The sequence below is a fragment of the Rhinoraja longicauda genome, chromosome 2 (genome assembly GCF_053455715.1).
Source record: "Rhinoraja longicauda isolate Sanriku21f chromosome 2, sRhiLon1.1, whole genome shotgun sequence".
Classification (NCBI taxonomy): Eukaryota; Metazoa; Chordata; class Chondrichthyes; order Rajiformes; family Arhynchobatidae; genus Rhinoraja; species Rhinoraja longicauda.
Genome location: NC_135954.1, coordinates 19210786 through 19235306, shown reverse-complemented (window position 1 = coordinate 19235306; position 24521 = coordinate 19210786). Strand labels below are relative to the sequence as shown.

General features: G+C 44.8%; 1 protein-coding gene across 1 annotated transcript in view; it reads left to right on the top strand.

The window, feature by feature from the left end:
* cep72 (centrosomal protein 72) overlaps positions 1-24521 on the top strand; it is a 166208-nt gene that overhangs the window by 61603 nt on the left and 80084 nt on the right. Inside the window, exon 5 of the mRNA XM_078427331.1 lies at positions 17076-17254. Within this exon, the coding sequence (XP_078283457.1) occupies positions 17076-17254 (179 nt within the window). The remainder of the gene's footprint in view (positions 1-17075; positions 17255-24521) is intronic.

The following is a 24521-nucleotide window of genomic DNA, read 5'->3' as shown; positions in this document are numbered from 1 at the left end:
TGGTTGGCCGAACCGGCCGAGGGCGAATGAGGAGGTCGTGCAGCAGCCTGGGGCTCGGAGGCGCTCTAGTACATCCAGCATGTGAACTGGACTTGGACTTTGGACCTTTATTTTTCTTTTGTAAATGGCGCCAAAATATGACGACAGGTGCAAGAATTTCACTGGGCATTGCGTACGTGACAAAGAACCATTGAACCATTGAGTTGTTTGTTGTTAAAAGTAGCAAGTACCGTTGCTGAGAACTTCTGACTGATGGCAAAGGATAAGAAAAACTTAGCTTATGTGTGATTCAAGATCAACTTCAGTATGGGTGTCTCTTAATTGCCAATCAACACTCTTGATTCCATCATGTCTATTGCATAAAACTCTTGGACAATCTGGCATCATTCTTGGCACCAAAAGCAGATGTGATCGAGACATTGTTTAGCTCAGTTGATTATTCAAAATCCTCAATCCTTGTATCTTGCCTTCAGGGTGCAGCATCAGAACTTGGAAAGCTGCAGGGGAATTTGTTGCTTAATTACTGCTGGTGACTTGCCTCAGCTCTTTAAACAGTGGTTCTCCTTATTGAAAACTATTTGGAAGGAAGACTGAAGGTCAAAGGTGCACAGAATACACTCTAGGCAGGAAACTTCAAGCAACTCAATAGCATTATCGTTAACTCGACTGCTGACTGGGTATATGATGGATATTGAGGATCAGCAGAAAGGCAAAAGCCTACTTGCCATTGTCCTCATCTTCCTATTGTATTTGCATCTTTTCACTTGCTGGTGGGAGAAACCATCACCTAGTCATTGTGGAGGTAGAGTTCCCCCTTCAAATGATCTCCCCTTTTCCATTAACTAATGTGCAATACTAATGTATTGAATAAGGCAGTGTGTCACAATTGGGAATCATTGTGATGCTCTGGGCTGCTCCAAGGAAACATTAACCCTCATAAAATACTATGTATTAATTTATTTGCTATGGGCAATCTAGTGGTTGTAATAAAGAGCAGAATATATGGTTAGCTGACATCATCAAACTGTAAATATTACAGACAAAAACTTCCAGAGGCATATTAATCAAATGATTGATCAAAACAGAAATAGTTGGAACGTACATTGAGGATTGAGGTTACCTACCTTGGATCTCGTTAAGGTAGATGAGAGTATTTTCTAAATGGCACCCCAGATCTAAGTGGAAATATTTAAAGTTGCAAATTTAGAAATCGTTAATAGCCAGTGGACAGATACAGAAATAGGCATGATGATCATTTATCTCAAGGGACTGAAGCTTTTGTTATATGTCATTTTGTTCTGCATACACCACTCAGGACAAAAACGTGTGATTTGGTGCGATGGACCATGAAAATCCACTAAAATATACCACTGATAAAATGGTTGAATTATAAGGACAGAGTACATGTACTTTCACATGTATCAGAAATTAAGAGTGATTTAATTGAGGTGTTTAAGGTCATAAAACGATTTGATCAGATAGAAATAAATTGTTTCCTCCTAAATAATCCACATCAAAGGGCATCATACTTGGATCTGCCTTCACTGAGGAAGATACACACAATCTCCCAAATGTTCTAGGGGCCGGAGAACCTAGGGTGATGGAGGAACTGAAGGAAATCCACATTAGGCAGGAAATTGTTTTGGGTAGACTGATGGGACTGAAGGCTGATAAATCCCCAGGGCCTGATGGAGGTGGTACTTAAGGAGGTGGCTCTAGAAATAGTGGAAGCATTGGAGATCATTTTTCAATGTTCTATAGATTCAGGATCAGTTCCTGTGGATTGGAGGATAGCAAATGTTATCCCACTTTTTAAGAAAGGAGGGAGAGAGAAAACGGGTAATTATAGACCAGTTAGTCTGACATCAGTGGTGGGGAAGATGCTGGAGTCAATTATAAAAGACGAAATTGCTGAGCATTTGGATAGCAGTAACAGGATCATTCCGATTCAGCATGGATTTACGGAGGGGAAATCATGCTTGACAAATCTACTGGAATTTTTTGAGGATGTAACTAGGAAAATTGACGGGAGAGTCAGTGGATGTGGTGTACCTCGACTTTCAGAAAGCCTTCGACAAGGTCCCACATAGGAGATTAGTGGGCAAAATTAGAGCACATGGTATTGGGGGTAGGGTACTGACATGGATAGAAAATTGGTTGACAGACAGAAAGCAAAGAGTGGGGATAAATGGGTCCCTTTCGGAATGGCAGGCAGTGACCAGTGGGGTACCGCAAGGTTCGGTGCTGGGGACCCAGCTATTTACGATATACATTAATGACTTAGATGAAGGGATTAAAAGTACCATTAGCAAATTTGCAGATGATACTAAGCTGGGGGGTAGTGTGAATTGTGAGGAAGATGCAATAAGGCTGCAGGGTGACTTGGACAGGTTGTGTGAGTGGGCGGATACATGGCAGATGCAGTTTAATGTAGATAAGTGTGAGGTTATTCACTTTGGAAGCAAGAATAGAAGGGCAGATTATTATCTGAATGGTGTCAAGTTAGGAAGAGGGGATGTTCAACGAGATCTGGGTGTCCTAGTGCATCAGTCACTGAAAGGAAGCATGCAGGTACAGCAGGCAGTGAAGAAAGCCAATGGAATGTTGGCCTTCATAACAAGAGGAGTTGAGTATAGGAGCAAAGAGGTCCTTCTACAGTTGTACCGGGCCCTGGTGAGACCGCACCTGGAGTACTGTGTGCAGTTTTGGTCTCCAAATTTGAGGAAGGATACTCTTGCTATTGAGGGCGTGCAGCGTAGGTTCACTAGGTTAATTCCCGGAATGGCGGGACTGTCGTATGTTGAAAGGCTGGAGCAATTAGGCTTGTATACACTGGAATTTAGAAGGATGAGGGGGGATCTTATTGAAACATATAAGATAATTAGGGGATTGGACACATTAGAGGCAGGAAACATGTTCCCAATGTTGGGGGAGTCCAGAACAAGGGGCCACAGTTTAAGAATAAGGGGTAGGCCATTTAGAACGGAGATGAGGAAGAACTTTTTCAGTCAGAGAGTGGTGAAGGTGTGGAATTCTCTGCCTCAGAAGGCAGTGGAGGCCAGTTCGTTGGATGCTTTCAAGAGAGAGCTGGATAGAGCTCTTAAGGATAGCGGAGTGAGGGGGTATGGGGAGAAGGCAGGAACGGGGTACTGATTGAGAGTGATCAGGCATGATCGCATTGAATGGCGGTGCTGGCTCAAAGGGCTGAAGGGCCTACTCCTGCACCTATTGTCTATTGTCTATATTAGCGTAAGTCAGCCTTTCAGTCAACGTCTGAAATTACTACTTGCACAAAGATGTAAAAACGTAAAACTCCCTTTATCCCTCTTCCTAAGCTCTCCATATAGATTGGGTGAACCAAATTGGCAGGGGTGCTGAGGAAGAGGATTTCTTGGAATGTTTGCGAGATGGTTTTCTAAACTAACATGTCGAGGAACCAACGAGCGAGCAGGCCATTCTAGACTGGGTATTGAGTAATGAGGAAGGGTTAGTTAGCAGTCTTGTTGTGCGAGGCCCCTTGGGCAAGAGTGACCATAATATGGTGGAGTTCTTCATTAGGATGGAGAGTGACAAAGTCAATTCAGAAACAAGCGTTCTGAACTTAAAGAAAGGTAACTTTGAGGGTATGAGACGTGAATTGTCCAAGATAGACTGGCAATTGATACTTAAAGGGTTGACGATGGACATGCAATGGAAGGCATTTAAAGATCGCATGGATGAACTACAACAATTGTTCATCCCAGTTTGGCAAAAGAACAAACCAGGAAAGGTAGTGCATCCGTGGCTAACAAGGGAAATAGACAATAGACAATAGACAATAGGTGCAGGAGTAGGCCATTCAGCCCTTCGAGCCAGCACCGCCATTCAATGCGATCATGGCTGATCACTATCAATCAGTACCCCGTTCCTGCCTTCTCCCCATACCCCCTCACTCCGCTATCCTTAAGAGCTCTATCCAGCTCTCTCTTGAAAGCATCCAACGAACTGGCCTCCACTGCCTTCTGAGGCAGAGAATTCCACACCTTCACCACCCTCTGACTGAAAAAGTTCTTCCTCATCTCCGTTCTAAATGGCCTACCCCTTATTCTCAAACTGTGGCCCCTTGTTCTGGACTCCCCCAACATTGGGAACATGTTATCTGCCTCTAATGTGTCCAATCCCCTAATTATCTTATATGTTTCAATAAGATCCCCCCTCATCCTTCTAAATTCCAGTGTATACAAGCCCAATCGCTCCAGCCTTTCAACATACGACAGTCCCGCCATTCCGGGAATTAATCTAGTGAACCTACGCTGCACACCCTCCATAGCAAGAATATCCTTCCTCAAATTTGGAGACCAAAACTGCACACAGTACTCCAGGTGCGGTCTCACCAGGGCCCGGTACAACTGTAGAAGGACCTCTTTGCTCCTATACTCAACTCCTCTTGTTACGAAGGCCAACATTCCATTGGCTTTCTTCACTGCCTGCTGAACCTGCATGCTTCCTTTCATTGACTGATGCACTAGGACACCCAGATCTCGTTGAACTCCCCCTCCTCCTAACTTGACACCATTCAGATAATAATCTGCCTTTCTATTCTTACTTCCAAAGTGAATAACCTCACACTTATCTACATTAAACTGCATCTGCCATGTATCCGCCCACTCACACAACCTGTCCAGGTCACCCTGCAGCCTTATTGCATCTTCCTCACAATTCACACTACCCCCCAACTTAGTATCATCTGCAAATTTGCTAATGGTACTTTTAATCCCTTCGTCTAAGTCATTAATGTATATCGTAAATAGCTGGGGTCCCAGCACCGAACCTTGCGGTACCCCACTGGTCACTGCCTGCCATTCCGAAAGGGACCCATTTATCCCCACTCTTTGCTTTCTGTCTGTTAACCAATTTTCTATCCATGTCAGTACCCTACCCCCAATACCATGTGCCCTAATTTTGCCCACTAATCTCCTATGTGGGACCTTGTCGAAGGCTTTCTGAAAGTCGAGGTACACCACATCCACTGACTCTCCCTTGTCAATTTTCCTAGTTACATCCTCAAAAAATTCCAGTAGATTTGTCAAGCATGATTTCCCCTTCGTAAATCCATGCTGACTCGGAACGATCCCGTTACTGCTATCCAAATGCTCAGCAATTTCGTCTTTTATAATTGACTCCAGCATTTTCCCCACCACTGATGTCAGACTAACTGGTCTATAATTACCCGTTTTCTCTCTCCCTCCTTTCTTAAAAAGTGGGATAACATTTGCTATCCTCCAATCCACAGGAACTGATCCTGAATCTATAGAACATTGAAAAATGATCTCCAATGCTTCCACTATTTCTAGAGCCACCTCCTTAAGTACTCTGGGATGCAGACCATCAGGCCCTGGGGATTTATCAGCCTTCAGTCCCATCAGTCTACCCAAAACCATTTCCTGCCTAATGTGGATTTCCTTCAGTTCCTCCATCACCCTAGGTTCTCCAGCCCCTAGAACATTTGGGAGATTGTGTGTATCTTCCTCAGTGAAGACAGATCCAAAGTAACGGTTTAACTCGTCTGCCATTTCTTTGTTCCCCATAATAAATTCCCCTGCTTCTGTCTTCAAGGGACCCACATTTGCCTTGACTATTTTTTTCCTCTTCACGTACCTAAAAAAACTTTTGCTATCCTCCTTTATATTATTGGCTAGTTTACCCTCGTACCTCATCTTTTCTCCTCGTATTGCCTTTTTAGTTAACTTTTGTTGCTCTTTAAAAGAGTCCCAATCCTCTGTCTTCCCACTCTTCTTTGCTATGTTATACTTCCTCTCCTTAATTTTTATGCTGTCCCTGACTTCCCTTGTCAGCCACAGGTGTCTCTTACTCCCCTTAGAGTCTTTCCACCTCTTTGGAATAAATTGATCCTGCAACCTCTGCATTATTCCCAGGAATACCTGCCATTGCTGTTCTACCGTCTTCCCTGCTAGGGCCTCCTTCCAATCAATTTTGGCCAGCTCCCGCCTCATGCCTCTGTAATCCCCTTTGCTATACTGTAATACCGACACTTCCGATTTTCCCTTCTGCCTTTCCATTTGCAGAGTAAAACTTATCATGTTGTGATCACTGCCTCCTAATGGCTCTTTTACCTCTAGTCCCCTTATCAGATCAGGATCATTACACAACACTAAATCCAGAATTGCCTTCTCCCTGGTAGGCTCCAGTACAAGCTGTTCTAAGAATCCATCTCGAAGGCACTCTACAAACTCTCTTTCCTGGGGTCCATTTCCAACCTGATTTTCCCAGTCTACCTGCATGTTGAAATCTCCCATAACCACCGTAGCATTACATTTTTGACATGCCAATTTTATCTCCTGATTTAACTTGCACCCTAAGTCGAGGCTACTGTTTGGGGGCCTATAGATAACTCCCATTAGGGTCTTTTTACCCTTACAATTTCTCATTTCTATCCATACTGATTCAACATCTCCTGATTCTATGTCACCCCTTGCAAGGGAATGAATATCATTCCTTACCATCAGAGCAACCCCACCCCCTCTGCCCACCTGTCTGTCTTTTCTATACGTTGTGTACCCCTGAATATTCAGTTCCCAGCCCTGGTCCTCTTGTAGCCATGTCTCAGTGATCCCTACAACATCATACTTGCCCATGACTAACTGAGCCTCAAGCTCATCCACTTTATTTTTTATACTACGCGCATTTAAGTACAACACTTTAACTTCTGTATTTACCTCCCCTCTCACATCGTTCACAATTGGCCCTGCCCTTAATTTCTTTTCCGCTCTAGAACTTCTGTTCCCATTCTTCCGAGAGTCTTTTGCAATATCTCCTGTATTCCCTTTTACCTCATCTTCATATTCACAATTTGTTAACCCCTCCCCCCCACTACTTAGTTTAAAGCCACAGGTGTCACACTAGCAAACCTGCCTGCCAGAATGTTTGTCCCCCTGCTGTTAAGATGCAACCCGTCCCTTTTGTACAAGTCACCCCTAGCCCAGAAGAGATCCCAGTGGTCCAGAAATCTAAATCCCTGCTCTCTGCACCAGTCCCTCAGCCATAAATTCATACCCTCTATCTCTCTGTTCCTGGCCTCACCAGCACGAGGTACCGGTAGCAGTCCAGAGATAACCACCTTCGACGTCCTACTTCTCAGCGTTTTTCCCAACTCTCTAAACTCCCGCTGTAGCACCTCCTTCCTCTTCCGCCCGACGTCATTCGTGCCCACGTGCACAACGACTTCAGGTTGATCGCCTTCCCTCGCTAGGATTTTCTGAAGCCGGTCTGTGATGTGTTGAACCCTGGCACCAGGGAGGCAACAGACCATCCTCAAGTCCCTCCTGCTGCCACAGAATCTTCTGTCCGTCCCTCGGACTATGGAGTCACCGACCACTACGGCTCTTCCAGACTTCGGTCTCCCCTGTCGTGTATCCTTGCCAACAGGTCTGCCACTCGGACTGGAAACGTCTTCTGCCCCGACAGTTCCCAAGAGGGTATACCTATTTGCAATAGGCACAGCCACTGGGGTCTCCTGTAGTCCACGTCCACTCCCCCCGGAAACAGTCTCCCACCTTCGCTCGACCTGGACCTTTGGCGTGACAGCCTCACAATAGGTCCTGTCGAGGAAACTCTCGCATTCCCGGATGGCCCTGAAGTCATCCAACTGCCTCTCCAACTCCACCACACGTCCCTTCAGGAGCTGCACCTGGACACAGTTCTTGCAGGTGTAGCTCCCAGAAGCTCCCGCAACGTCCCTGTCTTCCCACATCCTGCAGGAAACACACCGCACCAACTTTTCCGCCATCACCTTGTGCCTATAACCAGCTCTGGCTTAAAACAATGGTATCCTCCTCACCTCAGCCTCCTCGCCGAAGACTCGCAGCCAAAGACTCGCACTTTTCTCACTGGGCACTTCCCTCACTGGGCTGCACCTGAACAGGGCTGCACCCTTTTGTGAGCCTTGCTTATATCACCAATTTAAATTGCCCGATTGTCCAATTTACCTGACTTCTCACTTAAACTGCCAAGGATAGTATTAAAACAAAAGATGAAGCATATAAATTAGCAGAAAAAGTAGCATACCAGAGGACTGGGAGAAATTCAGAGTCCAGCAGAGGAGGACAAAGGGCTTAATTAGGAAAGGGAAAATAGATTATGAGAGAAAACTGGCAGGAACATCAAAACTGACTGCAAAAGCTTTTATAGATATGTGAAGAGAAAAAGACTAGTTAAGACAAATGTAGGTCCCTTGCAGTCGGAAACAGGTGAATTGATCATAGGGAACAAGGAGATGGCAGACCAATTGAACAACTACTTTGGTTCTGTCTTCACTAAGGACACTAAGGAAGACATAAACAATCTGCCAGAAATAGTGGATGCATTAGTGATAACTCTTTAGATTCTGGAGTAGTTCCTGAGGATTAGAGGGTAGCTAATGTAACCCCACTTTTTAAAAAGGGAGGGAGAGAGAAAACAGGGAATTATAGACCAGTTAGCCTAACATCGGTAGTGGGGAAAATGCTGGTCAGTTATTAAAGATGTGATAGCATCACATTTGGAAAGTGGTGAAATCATCGGACAAAGTCAGCATGGATTTATGAAAGGCAAATCATGTCTGACGAATCTTATAGAATTTTTCGAGGATGTAACTAGTAGAGTGGATAAGGGAGAACCAGTCGATGTGTTATATCTGGACTTTCAGAAGGCCTTCGACAAGGTCCCACATAGGAGATTGGTGTACAAACTTAAAGCACACGGTATTGGGGGTTCAGTGTTGAGGTGGATAGAGAATTGGTTGGCGGACAGGAAGCAAAGAGTAGGAATAGATGGGTCCTTTTCGGAATGGCAGGCAGTGACTAGTGGGGTACCGCAAGGCTCAGTGCTGGGACCCCAGTTATTTACAATATATATTAATGATTTGGACGAGGGAATTGAATGCAACATCTCTAAGTTTGCGGATGACACGAAGCTGGGTGGCAGTGTTGGCTGCGAGGAGGATGCTAGGAGGCTGCAGAGTGACTTGGATAGATTAGGCGAGTGAGCAAATGCATGGCAGATGCAATATAATGTGGATAAATGTGAGGTTATCCACTTTGGCGGCAAGAACAGGAAAGCAGAGTATTACCTGAATGGTGGCCAATTAGGAAAAGGGGAGATGCAACGTGACCTGGGTGTCATGGTGCACCAATCATTGAAAGCAAGCGTGCAGGTGCAGCAGGCAGTGAAGAAAGTATGTTAGCATTCATGGCAAGAGGATTTGAGTATAGGAGCAGGGAGGTTCTGCTGCAGTTGTACAGGGCCTTGGTGAGACCGCACCTGGAGCATTGTGTACAGTTTTGGTCTCCTAATCTGAGGAAAGACATTCTAGCCTTAGAGGGAGTACAGAGAAAGTTCACCAGATTGATCCCTGGAATGGCAGGACTTTCATATGAAGAAAGACTGGATAGACTAGGCTTATACTCGCTGGAATTTAGAAGACTGAGGGGGGATCTTATAGAAACATATAAAATTCTTAAGGGGTTGGAGAGGCTAGATGTGGGAAGATTGTTCCCGATGTTGGGGGAGTCCAGAACCAGGGGTCACAGCATAAGGATAAGGGGGAAGTCTTTTAGGACCGAGATGAGAAAACATTTCTTCACACAGAGAGTGGTGAGTCTGTGGAATTTTCTGCCACAGAAGGTAGTTGAGGCCAGTTCATTGGCTATATTTAAGAGGGAGTTAGATGTGGCCCTTGTGGCTAAAGGGATCAGGGGGTATGGAGAGAAGGCAGGTACAGGTTACTGAGCTGGATGATCAGCCATGATCATATTGAATGGCGGTGCAGGCTCGAAGGGCCGAATGGCCTACTCCTGCACCTATTTTCTATGTTTCTATGTTTCTCCCCACCGCTGAGTTATTGAGGTTAGGTTTATTGAATATTTCAGCATTCATTAATGTCAGATTTATTTGGGTCAAGTGAATACAGGAAATGAAACAAAGAAGGGTGTATTACAGATACAAATGTTATGATCTAACTGAGTGAAAAACGACTATTCCTGGCTTAATTGTTTGCAGAAAAAAAATGGCAGTGGAGCACTGGAGTTCGACCCCTGTTCTGTTGCTAATGCCAGATTTGTTGTCTGACGTTTCTCTGGATCTCCACCTGTAATTTTGGATGTGATCAATTAGAAGATTCAGCCTTTGTAAATATTCTGGCTTATGGTTCTGCCAGCGATACCTGTAAAGATAAAATTGTTTTTTAAATAATCAGCAAACCTTCATGAATAAATTATCACCTTGTTGACTGCATCTCCCTTGAATACAGTCAAGGATAGCAGAAGCTCAGTCCACTGTTCATCTACCTTTAAACACACATTTCTGCTTAATTGGAATTATGTGACTGATAAGTTCATAAGTTCAAGGAGCAGAATTAGGCCATTCGGCACATCAGGTCTACTCCACCATTCCATCATGGCTGATCTATCTTTCCCTCTCAACCCCATTCTCCTGCCTTCTCTCCATAACCCCTGACACCCGTGTAATCAAGAATCTGTCAATCTCCACCTTAAAAATATGCATTGACGGCCTCCACAGCTGTCTGTGGCAATGAATTCCACAGATTCGCCACCCTCTGACAAAACAATTTCTCCTCATCTTTCAAAAGGTTTGTTCTTTTATTCTGAGGCAATTGTCTCACACTAATGGAAACATCCTCTCCATATTCATTCAATCCAGGCCTTTCACTATTCGGTAAGTTTCAATTAGGTCCCCCATCATCCTTGTAAACTCCAGTGAGTAAAGGCTCAATGCTGTCAAACGCTCATCATATGTAAACCCAATCAGTCCTGGGATAATTCTCGCAATCCTCCACTGGACCCTCTGCAATGCCAGTGCAAGCTTCCACAGATATGGGTCACGAAACTACTCACAATACTCCAAATGCGGCCTGACCAGTGTCTTACAAAGCCTCAGCATTACATCCCTGTTTTTATATTCAAAAACACTTTTTTTCCTGAAGAAAATGGATAATTTGAGGGCCTTCATCAGTAGTTTGTTGTGATTTGTCAACATATGCTTTGTACTTAGAATGGAACAAAGGAAGCAAAAATACAGTGCTGCTGTGTACAACAGGATAGCTGGTGGGCCATATGCGACCTGCAGGATTGTCTGTCAGGCCCGCACTTGACCATCCACAAGGATTGTGCATTATTGGCTGAACCAGCCTGTGAGGTTTGCAACACCCCAGGCTCTGCAAGGTCAAAGGTGCATGGTGTTAGCATTATAATTCTATTCAAATTTGTAGTGGTTTTATTTATTACCATAAGAATGGTGAAGTCCAAACCAGGGTCCAGTCCTGTGCAACCGTTGTGCATAGCACGACCCATGCCCGAAGGATTGACCAGGGCCAAATAATAATTGTTGATATATTTCTTTGGATCATTCCGGTTAAAAAACCCTCTTCCTCCTTCAGCCCTCCAACAATTAAGGCTCTCAGCAAGACCCTGGGAAATGTTGGCCACTTCCCATGTCTCGAGCTACCTCTCGGCAAAGGCAGACTTTTGTCATGAAGTTCATCATTGCTCTCAATGCGCTAACACAGCATGTAATCAATTGAGGAAAAGTGTCTCTGACTATCAAGAGCTCCGAAAGGACACTAAACTCAGGGGCTACTGGACAGTGGTGAACCTGGACTCCCTCCAGCAATTATTTTAACATAATGGAAAACTACTATAACATTCCCAGATATGAGGCCCGAGTTATACTCAAGAGACTTTAAGGCAAACAGATGATAAGATTTAAGGATGTCTCCTTGAACAAATGCAACATCTTCGCTAATTCCATTGAATACGTGGCCCATGACCACTGGACGTGGTGCTGAGAACTTAAGATGTCATTGGGAGCACACAAGAACCTCATGCAAGTGAAGAAAGTATCCTCAATTTTATTTGGAAAAGTCAACAGTTCCTACGCAGACTTGGTCAGAACTCACAAAGCCACGGTGGAGACTTTGGGACTGTCGTAGAAGAAAAAGACGATACCTAAATTAGTCTAACCTAAATGCTGCCTGACCTGCTGAGTTACACCAGCATTTTGTGAATAAATACCTAAATTAGAAAAAGTGCTAAAGGAGCTCAGTGGATTAGGCAGCATCTTGGGAGAACATGGATAGGATTCATTGTCTGAAGAAGGGTCCTGACCCGAAACATCCCCTGTTCATCTTCTGCTGCCTGACCCACTGAATTATTGTAGCACTTTCTGTCTTTCTTTGTAAACCAGCACCTGAGCTTCCTTGTTTCTGCACTTAAATTATTGTTGGTTTTTGATTCGAGGATCAGTCAAAGGCTGCAGTGCTTTCAAAAAGTTCACGTGAGATGCTGCGACAGCTGGAAAGACAGAAGGGATCACCGGAGAAGCGATAGATAGGAGGTGTTTGGGAAGGAACACAAGTGCCAAAAGAAGGCACTGAACAAGTGACTCCGTGGCCTGAAAAAGAAAAGTAACACATGAAAGAAAGAATGACAGAGGGGAAAAAAAAACGAAAAATTGACAATGCCAATGATTCCTGATGCTGCTTCTGCAGCCTAGAGATCTAATCCCTTGGCTTCCATCTAATTATTTATTTATATTATTGTTCATAAATATCTATTCAATGTGTAGTTAGTTGGTTTTGATCAATTAGAAGTCTGAATGTGAGGAGCATTCAAAACCTCAAGAGGTTTTGTTAGCTTTAGTACTTGAAGAAATCAATTAGAAAACAGTGGTGTGCAAGCCAGGAGATGCAACACCTGTCCCTTTACCTCCCCCCAAGGACCCAAACAGTCTTTCCAGGTGAGACAGAGGTTCACCTGCACCTCCTCCAACCTCATCTATTGCATCCGCTGCTCCAGATGTCAACTTATTTACATCGGCGAAACCAAACGCAGGCTCGGCGATCGCTTCGCTCAACACCTGCGCTCAATCCACATTAACCAACCTGATCTCCCGGTGGCTGAGCACTTCAACTCCCCCTCCCATTCCCAGCCTGACCTTTCTGTCATGGGCCTCCTCCAGTGCCATAGTGAGGCCCACCGGAAATTGGAGGACAGCACCTCATATTTCGCCTGGACAGCTTGCAGCCCATTGGTATGAACGTTGACTTTTCCAACTTTAGATAGTTCCTCTGTCCCTCTCTTCCCCTCCCCCTTCCCAGATCTCCCACTGTCTTCCTGTCTCCACCTATATCCTTCCTTTGTCCCGCCCCCCTGACATCAGTCTGAAGAAGGGTCTCGACCCGAAACGTCGCCCATTCCTTCTCTCCTGAGATGCTGCCCGACCTGCCGAGTTACTCCAGTATTTTGTGAATAAATACCTTCGATTTGTACCAGCAGCTGCAGCTATGTTCGTACAAGTTTGAACTAAAGTCATTTTTCAATAATGAACAAAATTACACCACATCTTTCATGCGTTAAGCATTATATCCAATAAATGAACACTTCAGTATTCCAATTTTTTTTCATAGACTCCTGAGCATTCCTGCAGAACAGGCACATCTAAGTTTGATTCACTGACAGCTAGAATATTACCTTACATGACCAACTTAATTGTAAGGTTGTGTTTTGAAGACTTGATTTCAGCACATGTAAAAGTACAGCATCTGTAAAGACTGCTGGTCCCAAAATTCATTAACTCCCTCAAAGGTATCCAAATATCTACCTCAAGATTTTTCTAAACTATCTGGTTCTTATACCTTCTGGGGCAATTAAGTGACCTTGTCACTATCTTTAATGTAAAGTGCTTGATTCTTAGCTACCGATGTACTTTGTTCATTTTAAGTGTTGTTCAAAGTTTATTGCAACCATAAACCGCATTAGTGTTAATTCTTTGGTAAGCTTTCAGATTTTAGGTCATAAATCATAAGGTCATAAGTGCTAGGAGTAGAATTAGGTCATTTGGCGTGTCAAGTCTACTCCGCCATTCAATCATGGCTGATCTATCTCTCCCTCCGAACCCCATTCTCCTGCCTTCTCCCCATAACCTCCGACACCTGTACTAATCAAGAATCTATCTATCTCTGCCTTAAAAAAATATCCACTAACTTGGCCTCCACAGCTTTCTGTGGCAAAGAAATGGGCGGCACGGTAGCGCAGTGGTAGAGTTGCTGCTTTGCAGCGAATGCAGCGCCGGAGACTCAGGTTCGATCCTGACTACGGGTGCTGCACTGTAAGGAGTTTGTACGTTCTCCCCGTGACCTGCGTGGGTTTTCTCCGAGATCTTCGGTTTCCTCCCACACTCCAAAGACGTACAGGTATGTAGGTTAATTGGCTGGGTAAATGTAAAAATTGTCCCTAGTGGGTGTAGGATAGTGTTAATGTACGGGGATCACTGGGCGGCACGGACTTGGAGGGCCGAAAAGGCCTGTTTCCGGCTGTATATATATGATGATAATTCCACAGATTTAGCACCCTCTGACTAAAGAAATGTTTCCTAATCTCCTTCCAAAAAGAATGCCCATTAATAAGCGCAGGCAAGTGGGACTTGTGTAGCTGGGACATTGTTGGCCGGTGTGGGCAAGTTGGGCCGAAGGGCCTGTTTCCACACTGTATCATTCTATGACTCTATGACTCTCAATGCAACAGAGGACACTCTCAAAAACAGCCAGCTAAAATTGTCCTGTATTCAATTTTTTAATGTAAATAACTGTGGAAAATTTCACCTGGAGAAAATCCACACGGTCACAGAGAGAATGTATAAACTCCATAGTGAGCACCCGTAATCAGGATCGAACACGGGTCTCTGGCTCTGTGAGGTAGCAACACTACTGCTGCTCCACTGTTCCGTCCCTCTAGCTAAATGTCTGGAATACGATCCGGTTCTTAATTATTTTACCGATCCATTAAATACATTGTGTATATGACTGCAGAGTATCGCCATGTTACAGCAGTTTGTGTAACAGAAATTCGCTCTCATGAAATTCATAAATCACGACCAAAGATTCTGTGATTAAGGAATTAAAATTCACTCAGAATTTTTGTGAGGAACTAATAAAATAAACACAAAATACAAAAGCAACAACAAATGGTGTCGATTTTTGTGACGATTCGTATTACGGAAGATCATGGAAGGCATTGTGACAGGAATATTATAAAGTACAATACATCCCTGCATTATGGATGGTTGCCTTTTTCAAACAGTGTACTTCATCATATTCCTGTTGAGATGCCTTTCTATCTTGGAAGCTTCAATCATAGCACCCTTCAAACTTCAAAGTTCCTGGAAAGATGAGCATAGCCTTGATTAAGTCTCGTCACTGATGCACTAACTATTTTACGGTATTATATCCCTGTCATGATACTTAATTATCTCTTATCGAAGGAATGAACCCAGTGCTTTGTTGTGCAAGGTATTTCTTTGTACAGAGAATTGTGACATTTGTGTTTTTAAATGGTCCATTTTGTATATTTCATTTTTAATTTTACCATTTTGACAATCCTCCCCGCATATGTGGACATCCATACCTTGCCATTCATTGATCATAGAACAGTGCAGCACAGGACTGTGCCGAACATGATGCCAAGTTAAACTAATCTCCTCTACCTGCACGTGATCCATGTCGTCCATTCCCTGCATGTCCATGCGCCTACTGATAAGCCTCTAAAATGCCATGATTGTATCTGGCTCCACCAGCACACCAGACGACGCATTCCACTCACCCTTCACTCTATGTGAAAAACAACTTGCCCTGAATATCTCCTTTAAACCATGCCCCTTTCACCTTGCTGCTATGTGTTCTCGTCTTTGACATGTCCACCCTGGGAAATAGATTCCGACTGTATACTCTCTCAATGCCTTTCATAATTTTATATACTTCTATCAGGTCTCCCCCTCAGCCTCTGAGGGCTCCAACAACAATCCATGTTTGTCCAACCTCTCCTTATCCCTAATATCCTCTCATCTATGCTGCATTTTGATTTCAGATTCTAATTTGCATTCCTGATGCAAATTATTGTGATTTCCGTGGACTAATGGTCCTGTAATATTTCTCCTGAAGTTTAATCTGCATGTTATTCGGCCAATTTTCTTTTTGCTTAATTTCCCCCTCATGCACACACACTCTGGAATTGGGCATGATAATGAATGAGAATTCAATTCATATTTGCCTCCAACTGCCCAAAACATGTGCTCTGTTATTGTCCCAGCTGAAAGCAGGAGAGGGAGTAATCTTGGGATGTTTCTAAAATATGAATAAAAAATGCTGGGATTATTTGGCAGGTCAGGCAGAATAAGTGGAGACGGAAATAGAGTTAATATTTGAAATCATTGACTCGTCATCAGAACTAGTTTTATGTTGCAGAAACAGAAAGGTGTGAAGAGAACAAAAAGACTATGTCTGTGATGAGGCAGAGAGACCAAGATTATCTGGGTGGGCCAGTTGGTGTCAATGCTGTCTGAATGAAAGTGTAAATAGCAGATGATGATGAATGAGAATGGTTAAAAAGAGAAAAAATATGCCAGGTTGAGGGAGTTAGAATGCAGCAGTTGCATGAAATCTGAAATATAAAAACATAGAAAATAAGTGCAGGAGTAGGCCATTCAGCCCTTCGAACCATTCAATATGTTCATGGCTGATCATCTAAAACCAGTTCCCCATTCCTGCTTTTACCCCATTTCCCATGATTCCTTTAGCCCTAAGAGCTAAATCTAACTCTCTTTTGAAAACATCCATTGAATTCCACAGATTCACAACTCTGGGAAGTTTTTCCTCATCTCAGTCCTAAATGGCCTACCCCTTATTCTTAAACTGTGACCCCTGGTTCTGGACTCCCCCGACATCGGGAACGTTTTCCCTGCATCGAGCCTGTCCAATCCTTTAAGAATTTTATATGTTTCTATAAGATCCTTTCTCATCCTCCCAAATTCTAGTGAATACAAGCCCAGTCAACCCATTCTTCAAAACAAAATACGAGAAATAGTCAATAGTTAAGGTAACACCTGTGGGTAGCTATCAATTAACATATTGATCTCGTATCAAACCAGGATGACAAAAACAAGAAAGCTGTTTATCTGAAATTGCTGAACTCAGTATGTATTGAGCTCTGAAGATCTTCTCTGAATGACTGATTCCTTTTCTATTGCAGGCCCAGGCACCCAAGGGCAGAGTTTACTGGCTCATTGGGAAAGAAATACTCAGAGCTTGATAAAGACGATGAAGCTGTTTTGAACCTCATTGCAAAGTGTAACTTGGATATGAACGCACCTGCGCGAATCACAGGTTCAGTGAAATCTATTCCTGAGGCCGAGTTGCTTAGCTTGCAAGGTAAGAATGTTGAGAATTGTATTTTCATTATTCTTAGACCATACTTCCAGGTGAGAGATGAACTAACACTCGATCTGATCTGCAGAGGCAACAGGGGTCATTGTTCCCAAGCTAGGAAGGTATGTGCTTTTAGAGTGAATAGATGTTTTGCAGAGTTGAAGAAGTTATTTGTTGATTGAGAAGCTCAGGGACCATAAACAGCAATGGGAGATCTTTAGAAAAGAACTAATCGACCAAACACTTCACTCTCATCAAGTTACATAGTCTTGGACCAGGTTTGTTTCATCTAGGAGGGAAATTGCAGAATACAAACCTCCTCACTGCTGTGAAAATGGCTGGAGATTTCAGGAATGCTTCATCATTGACTGATTCCAATTTGGACAACCTAATCTTATCATTTTTAATAACACACTCAAGCGCTGTTGATAAAAGAAGCATCTGAATCATTAATTCCGTAATAGTAAATACAAGCTCAGAGACCAATTTAGCTGATGATCATATTTGTATTTTGTATTTTCTTTTGTATTTTCAAATGATTAGATGGTAAATGTTTACCAGTTTCCTGCTGTCGAAAACCAATTTATTCAAACAAATAAATACATGTGTGATTTTTAAAATATTCAGATCCATGATTATATTGACAGTATCAATGTAATAACTTGTACGTTTTAAATCAAAGAATGGGCTTTGGGAAAAATCTTCAAAATGTAATTTCCTTAATAACTGATGAGAACACAGAAATAAAAGGTCAATTATTTAGCATTTCAAATTAAATGTACTAAACTAATACCTGTTGGGTTACCTTATCAGTAAAAGTTGGTTTACATCCATTGGAGTTTTGAAGAGTGAGAGACGACTTAATTGAAACATACAGATCCTGAGGTGTCTTCTCTGGATTGATTTGGGGAGGATATTCCCTCTTTTGGGACATTCAAGAACCGGAGATCACCATTTGGAAATAAGGAGTCACATATTTAAGATAGAAATGTGGCGATTTTTTTTCTCTCGTCTTTCCTCAAAGAGCCATGTAATCGGCATCTTTCTATGTCTTTAATTTAGTTTAGTTTAGAGATACAGTGTGGAAACAGCCCCTTCGCCCCACAGGGCGGCACGGTAGCGCAGCGGTAGAGTTGCTGCTTTACAGCGAATGCAGCACCGGAGACTCAGGTTCGATCCTGACTACGGGTGCTGTACTGTAAGGAGTTTGTACGTTCTCCCCGTGACCTGCGTGGGTTTTCTCCGAGATCTTCGGTTTCCTCCCACACTCCAAAGACGTACAGGTATCAAAGTCAAGTCAAAGTCAATTTTATTGTCAATCCTCAGCCAGTTTACACAGACAGAAAATCGAAATACCGTTTCCCACAATCCCGAGGAACAAAGTGCATAAAACTAAGTTAAAATTAAAAAGGCACAGCAAACAACAATCAATATAAAATATAAAATATAAAATATAGTCACTTCAAATGCGTTAAAAAAAATTTTTTTTAAAGTGTCTGGTGCTGGATGTGCGTGTGTGTGGGGTGTTAAAGTCCAGGTCCAATAGGGGCAGGGGAGAGAGGAGGAAGGGAGGGGAGAGAGTTCAGCATCCTGACAGCCTGGTGGAAAAAACTGTTCTTTAGTCGGGTGGTGCTTGACCTCAGGCTGCGAAACCTTCTCCCTGAAGGCAGGAGGGTGAAGAGGCTGTTGGAGGGGTGGAAGGGGTCACCCACAATGCTCAATGCTTTGCGGGTGAGGCGGGTGGTGTAAAGGACCAGGAGTGTTGGGAGTGAGGCGCCAGTGATCCTCTCAGCAGTGTTCACTATGCGCTGCAGGGTCTTGCGGCTGGAGGCTGTGCAGCTTCCGAACCACACAGTGATGCAGCTGCTGAGGATGCTCTCGATGGCGCCTCGGTAAAAAGTGTACATGATGGGTGTGGGGGCTCCCGCTCTCTTCAGTTTGCGGAGGAAGTAGAGGCGCTGCTGGGCTTTCTTGGCGATGGACGTGATGTTGTTGCTCCAGGAGAGATCCTCGGTGATGTTCACCCCCAGGAATTTGGTGCTGCTCACCTGCTCCACAGCAGCACCATTGATGGTCAGTGGGTGGGGGTGTTGGGTGTGCGTTCTCCTGAAGTCGACAACAATCTCCTTTGTTTTCTCCACATTCAGGAAGAGATTGTTGTCTGTGCACCACGCGGCCAGCTGGTCCACCTCCTTCCTGTAGTGGGTCTCGTCGTTGTTGCTGATGAGACCCACCACTGTTGTGTCATCCGCAAACTTGACGAAGTGGTTGGAGCTGTAGGTGGGTGTGCAGTCGTGGGTCAGCAAGGTGAAGAGCAGGGGGCTTAGCACACATCCTTGTGGGGCACCCGTACTCAGCGTGATGGTGTCCGATGTGTTGCTGCCGACCCGTACGGACTGGGGTCTGGCAGTGAGGAAGTCCAGCAGCCAGTTGCAGAGAAGGGGGCTGAAGCCCAGATTTGTTAGTTTACAAACCAGCTGCTGGGGGATGATGGTGTTAAATGCTGAGCTAAAGTCTCTGAACAGCATCCTAACATATGAGTTTTTAGTGTCCAAGTGGGTGAGGGCTGGGTGTAGAGCAGAGGAGATGGCATCCTCAGTGGACCGCTTAGCTCGATATGCAAACTGAAACGGGTCCAGGGAGGGGGGGAGGTTGGATCTGATCTGCTTCATGACCAGCCTCTCGAAGCACTTCATGATGGTTGAAGTCAGCGCTACAGGGCGGTAGTCGTTGAAGCAGGATGGAGAAGACTTCTTGGGCACAGGTATGATGGTGGTTTCTTTGAAGCACAAGGGAACAACAGCCTGGCTCAGGGAGATGTTGAAGATGTCTGTGAGGACATCTGTGAGCTCAGCTGCGCAGTCTTTTAGCACACGACCAGGAATGTTGTCAGGTCCAGAAGCTTTCCGGGTGTTAATCCTTAACAGTGTGCTCCTCACACTGCCTGGAGACAGACAAATAGCCTGGTCGTTGGGGGGGGGGAGTTGTTTTCTGCGCAGGTGTGTTGCTCTGTGCTTCAAAGCGTGCGAAGAAGCCGTTGAGGTCGTTCAAGAGAGAGGTGTCACTGTCACAGGTCTGTGGTAGGGGTTTGTAGTCCGTGATAGTCCTAATACCCTTCCACAGGCTCCGTGTGTCTCTGCTGTCACTGAAGTGGGCTGTGATGCGCCGGGTGTAGTGTTGTTTGGCTTTCCTGATGCCACTGGAAAGGTTGGCCCTGGCTGCTCTGAGACCGGCTGGATTGCCCTCTCTGAAGGCAGCGTTGCGGACCCTCAGCAGCCCATGGACCTCCCCTGTCAGCCATGGCTTCTGGTTAGCCCGGATGGTGATGGCTCTGGTGTGGGTCACATCGTCAATGCATTTGGTGATGTAGCCTGTAACTGTCTCTGTGTATTCCTGAATGTTGGTTGTGTTGTTGTATGTTGCTGCCTGCTTGAACATGTCCCAGTCTGTAGTCTCAAAGCAGTTTTGGAGTGCAGCTGTGCTGTCCTCTGACCACACACGTACCTCTTTTGAAACCGGTTTGGTGACTTTCACCCGGGGTCTGTATGCCGGTTTCAGCAGAACGGTGAGGTGATCAGAGAGGCCGATGTGGGGGAGGGGGGAAGCCTTGTATGCTCCTTTGATGGTCGTGTAGACAAGGTCCAAGGTGTTGTTTTCTCGTGTTGGGAAATCAACATGCTGGTATACTTTGGGCATGACAGTTTTTAGGTTAGCATGGTTGAAGTCCCCAGCTACGATGAGAAAGCCATCTGGGTGTGCTGTCTGCTGCTCAGAGATGGCCCGGTACAGTTCGCAGAGTGCCTCCTCTCTGTCCTTGTTGTTGGAACTGGGAGGGATGTAAACAGCGACTAACAGGATAGCTGTTAGCTCCCTCGGGAGGTAGAAAGGTCGGCACTTCACAACCATAAACTCCGCCAGCGGTGAACAGTGTTTGTAGACCAACACAGCGTCCCGACACCAAGCATCACTGATGTAAACAATGACACCGCCGCCGCGAGTCTTCCCCCCGCTAACCGTAGCTCTGTCCGATCGGTAGCATGTTAGCCGGTCGAGCTGAACAGCGGAGTCCGGGATGTTGTCATTAAGCCATGTTTCCGTAAAAACGTAAACACAGCATTCCCTCACCTCACGCTGGGTCGACCGGAGAAGTCTTATAGTGTCCATTTTATTGTCCAGTGAGCGTACATTAGCCATTAGCATGCTCGGAATAGCCGGTCTGTGTGGGCTAGCCGCTAGCCTAGCCCGGATGCCTCCGCGCTTACCCCTCTTCTGCTTCCTCTCACACCGCCTGCGGCGTCTCCTTTCCAGCCGGGGGGCAGCACTCGAGGCCGAGGTCGAGGTCAGGCAGAGTATTCTGAGGCCGCTAAGTTCCTCTGCAAGCGTAGCGTCCAGTGTTGATGATGTTGTTTTCTTGTCCAGCAAGAACTCACGACTATACTGTCTACTGCTGACTGTCCAGAGTTGTTGAAGTGACAACCATGACGAACTTGAAAAAACATTAAAAACACTCGAAAAATCGGGAGAGTGTGGGGCCGCTGCGTCTGCACGCGCTGCCACCCATTTATGTAGGTTAATTGGCTGGGTAAAATGTAAAAATTGTCCCTAGTGGGTGTAGGATAATGTAAATGTGCGGGGATCACTGGGCGGCACGGACTTGGTGGGCCGAAAAGGCCTGTTTCCGGCTGTATATATATGATATATGATATGATATGATATGATGATAAAATCCAAAGCCAATTAACTCGCACATCTTTGGGATGTGGGAGGAAACCGAAGCATCCGAAGAAAACCCATGCGGTCAGAGGGAGAATGTACAGACTCGGCATAGCCAGGACCGGTGGTCAGGATCGAACGCTGGTCTCTGGTGCTGTGAGGCAGCAACTCCACCACTGCCCCCACCCCCACCCTCCTTGTGCGGCCTTTATGGGAGAGGTGGATAGTTACTTGACAGTAGGAATCTTTTTTTCCAGGCTGTAAATGTCCATCACTGGAGGGCATAGCTATAAGGTGAGAGGGAGAAAGTTTAAATGGAGATGTTCGGAGCAAGTTTTTTTTACACAGAGAGTGGTGGGGGCCGAGAATGCATTTCCAGGGGTCGTGGTGGAGGCAGTTACGATAGTGGCTTTTAAGAGGCTGTCAGCCACATGGAAATCCAAAGAATAGAGGAATATGGATCATGTATAGGCAGATGAGGTCAATTTAACTTGGCATCATGTTTGGTGCAAACATTATGGACGGAAGGGCACATTCCTATTCTGTACTATTCTATAATATAAAAACGAACTGCAAATGCTGGTTTATGCAAAAGATAGACACAAAATGCTAGAGTAACTCAGTGGGTCATGCAATATGTGTTCAGAAAAAGGGCACGTGACGTTTTGGGTCGGGACCCTTCTTCTGACTGCTCAGTCCCAACCCGAACGTCACCTATCCTTTTTCTCGAGAGATGCTGCCTGACCAACTGAATTACTCCAGCTTTTTGTGCAAATCTGTACTATTATATGTTCTATTAAGGTGCTGAAGGTTACTGCAGTTAGGCAGGAATGAGATTGTAATCAGATCATGTGATCTTACTAAATGATGAGCAGGCTTGAGGGGGCTGGGTGGCTTGTTTCTGCTCCTAATTCAACATTTTCATTTAACACCACAGACACCTCTGGAAAGTGAACTTGGAACAATAACCATACATAAGTTTCTGGGGTGGGAAAGCAACTTAAAAATCACATCCAATAAAGGACGATGAGGCAGATAATTTAGTCCAGACAGTCTTGTCAACTCATTGAGCTGACAGTACTATTCGCCAGCAATGGCCTATGTTCACTGTGCTGGCCAGGGTCTTGAGCTGTGCATCTTAGCGTTGAGTTGGGCTGCATTGCTCTCCCCAGCCATTCCAACATCAGCGCTCATTACAGAGACTGCACATTGCTTCAGTGACTCGTGCCATATTGAGCCATGTGGCAATGGGATCACTTTAATGCTTTCATTGCTGCAGGAGCCCCAGGGGAGGGCTGAGCTCTAAACTGGATTTCCAACACAGCAGCAGGGCAGGCAGGAGGTGATGCCAGTTCCATGTATTGTATTGTTGTTCGTAGCACGTATGTATGTAGAACTACATGGTGCTATTAAAGACTCCTTTAGGTGGTGATTCCACTGGCATGCTTATTCCTGTGAATGTATTCCGAGCGTCGAGCGTGGTGCCACTTGGCACAAATTGGGAAGATGCTCCTTGTTGTGACCTTTGGTCCGGAGATTTTCTACCAATACACATACAACAGAGCTGCATTTGCTCAGAGCGATTATAAGCCACTGGATATCACCTTTATCATATCATCACTGGATAAGCACTCCATAGAACACTAAAGAGGTTGCAGAGAATGCTTGTAAGCATGTCGGCATATACCTTAAAGTTGTGGCACTTTCAGGGTATTGACATGTACAGAACTAAAATGTGCTCAGCCTTGTTTTGCTCAAGGATGTAAGAGACGTCTTGGATGCTGATCTTAAGGTCATAGGGAATAGGAGTAGAATTAGGCAATTCAGCCCATCAAGTCTACTCTGCCTTTCAATCATGGCTGATCTATCTCTCCCTCCTAACCCCATTCTCCTGCCTTCTCCCCATAACCTCTGACACCTGACATCTTCAGAGAATCAGCATGGCAACATATATTATAATCTTAGTCATTGCTGCCAGTAATCGAGGAGTCCACTAGACAAGCTGAACTGAGTGAATTGGACAGGATGGAAAGAGACAGAGCAAGGTTGATCATGTTTTTAGACCATACTTCCACATGAGAGATGAACGAACACTCGATGACATGATCTGCAGAGGCAAAGGGGTCATTGTTCCCAAGCTAGGAAGGTATGTGATTTTAAAGAATAGATGTTTTGCAGAGTGGGGGGAAATGATTTGTTGACTGAGAAGATCAGGGACCATATACAGCGATAGAAGATCTTTAGAAAAGAACCAATTGACCAAACACTTCACTCTCATCGAGTTATATGGTCTTGGACCAGGTATGTTTCATCTAGGAGGGAAATTGCAGAATACTTTTTATCTTTTAGAGTATACAAACCTCACTGCTGTGAAAATGGCCAGAAATATCTGAAGAATGCTTCATCATTGACTAATTCCAATTTGGACAACCTAATGTGTCAGAAGGAACTGCAGATGCTTGTTTAAACCGAAGATAGACACAAAAGGCTGGAGTAACTCAGCAGGACAGGCAGCATCTCTGGAGAGAAGGAATGGGTGACATTTCGTCTGCAACAT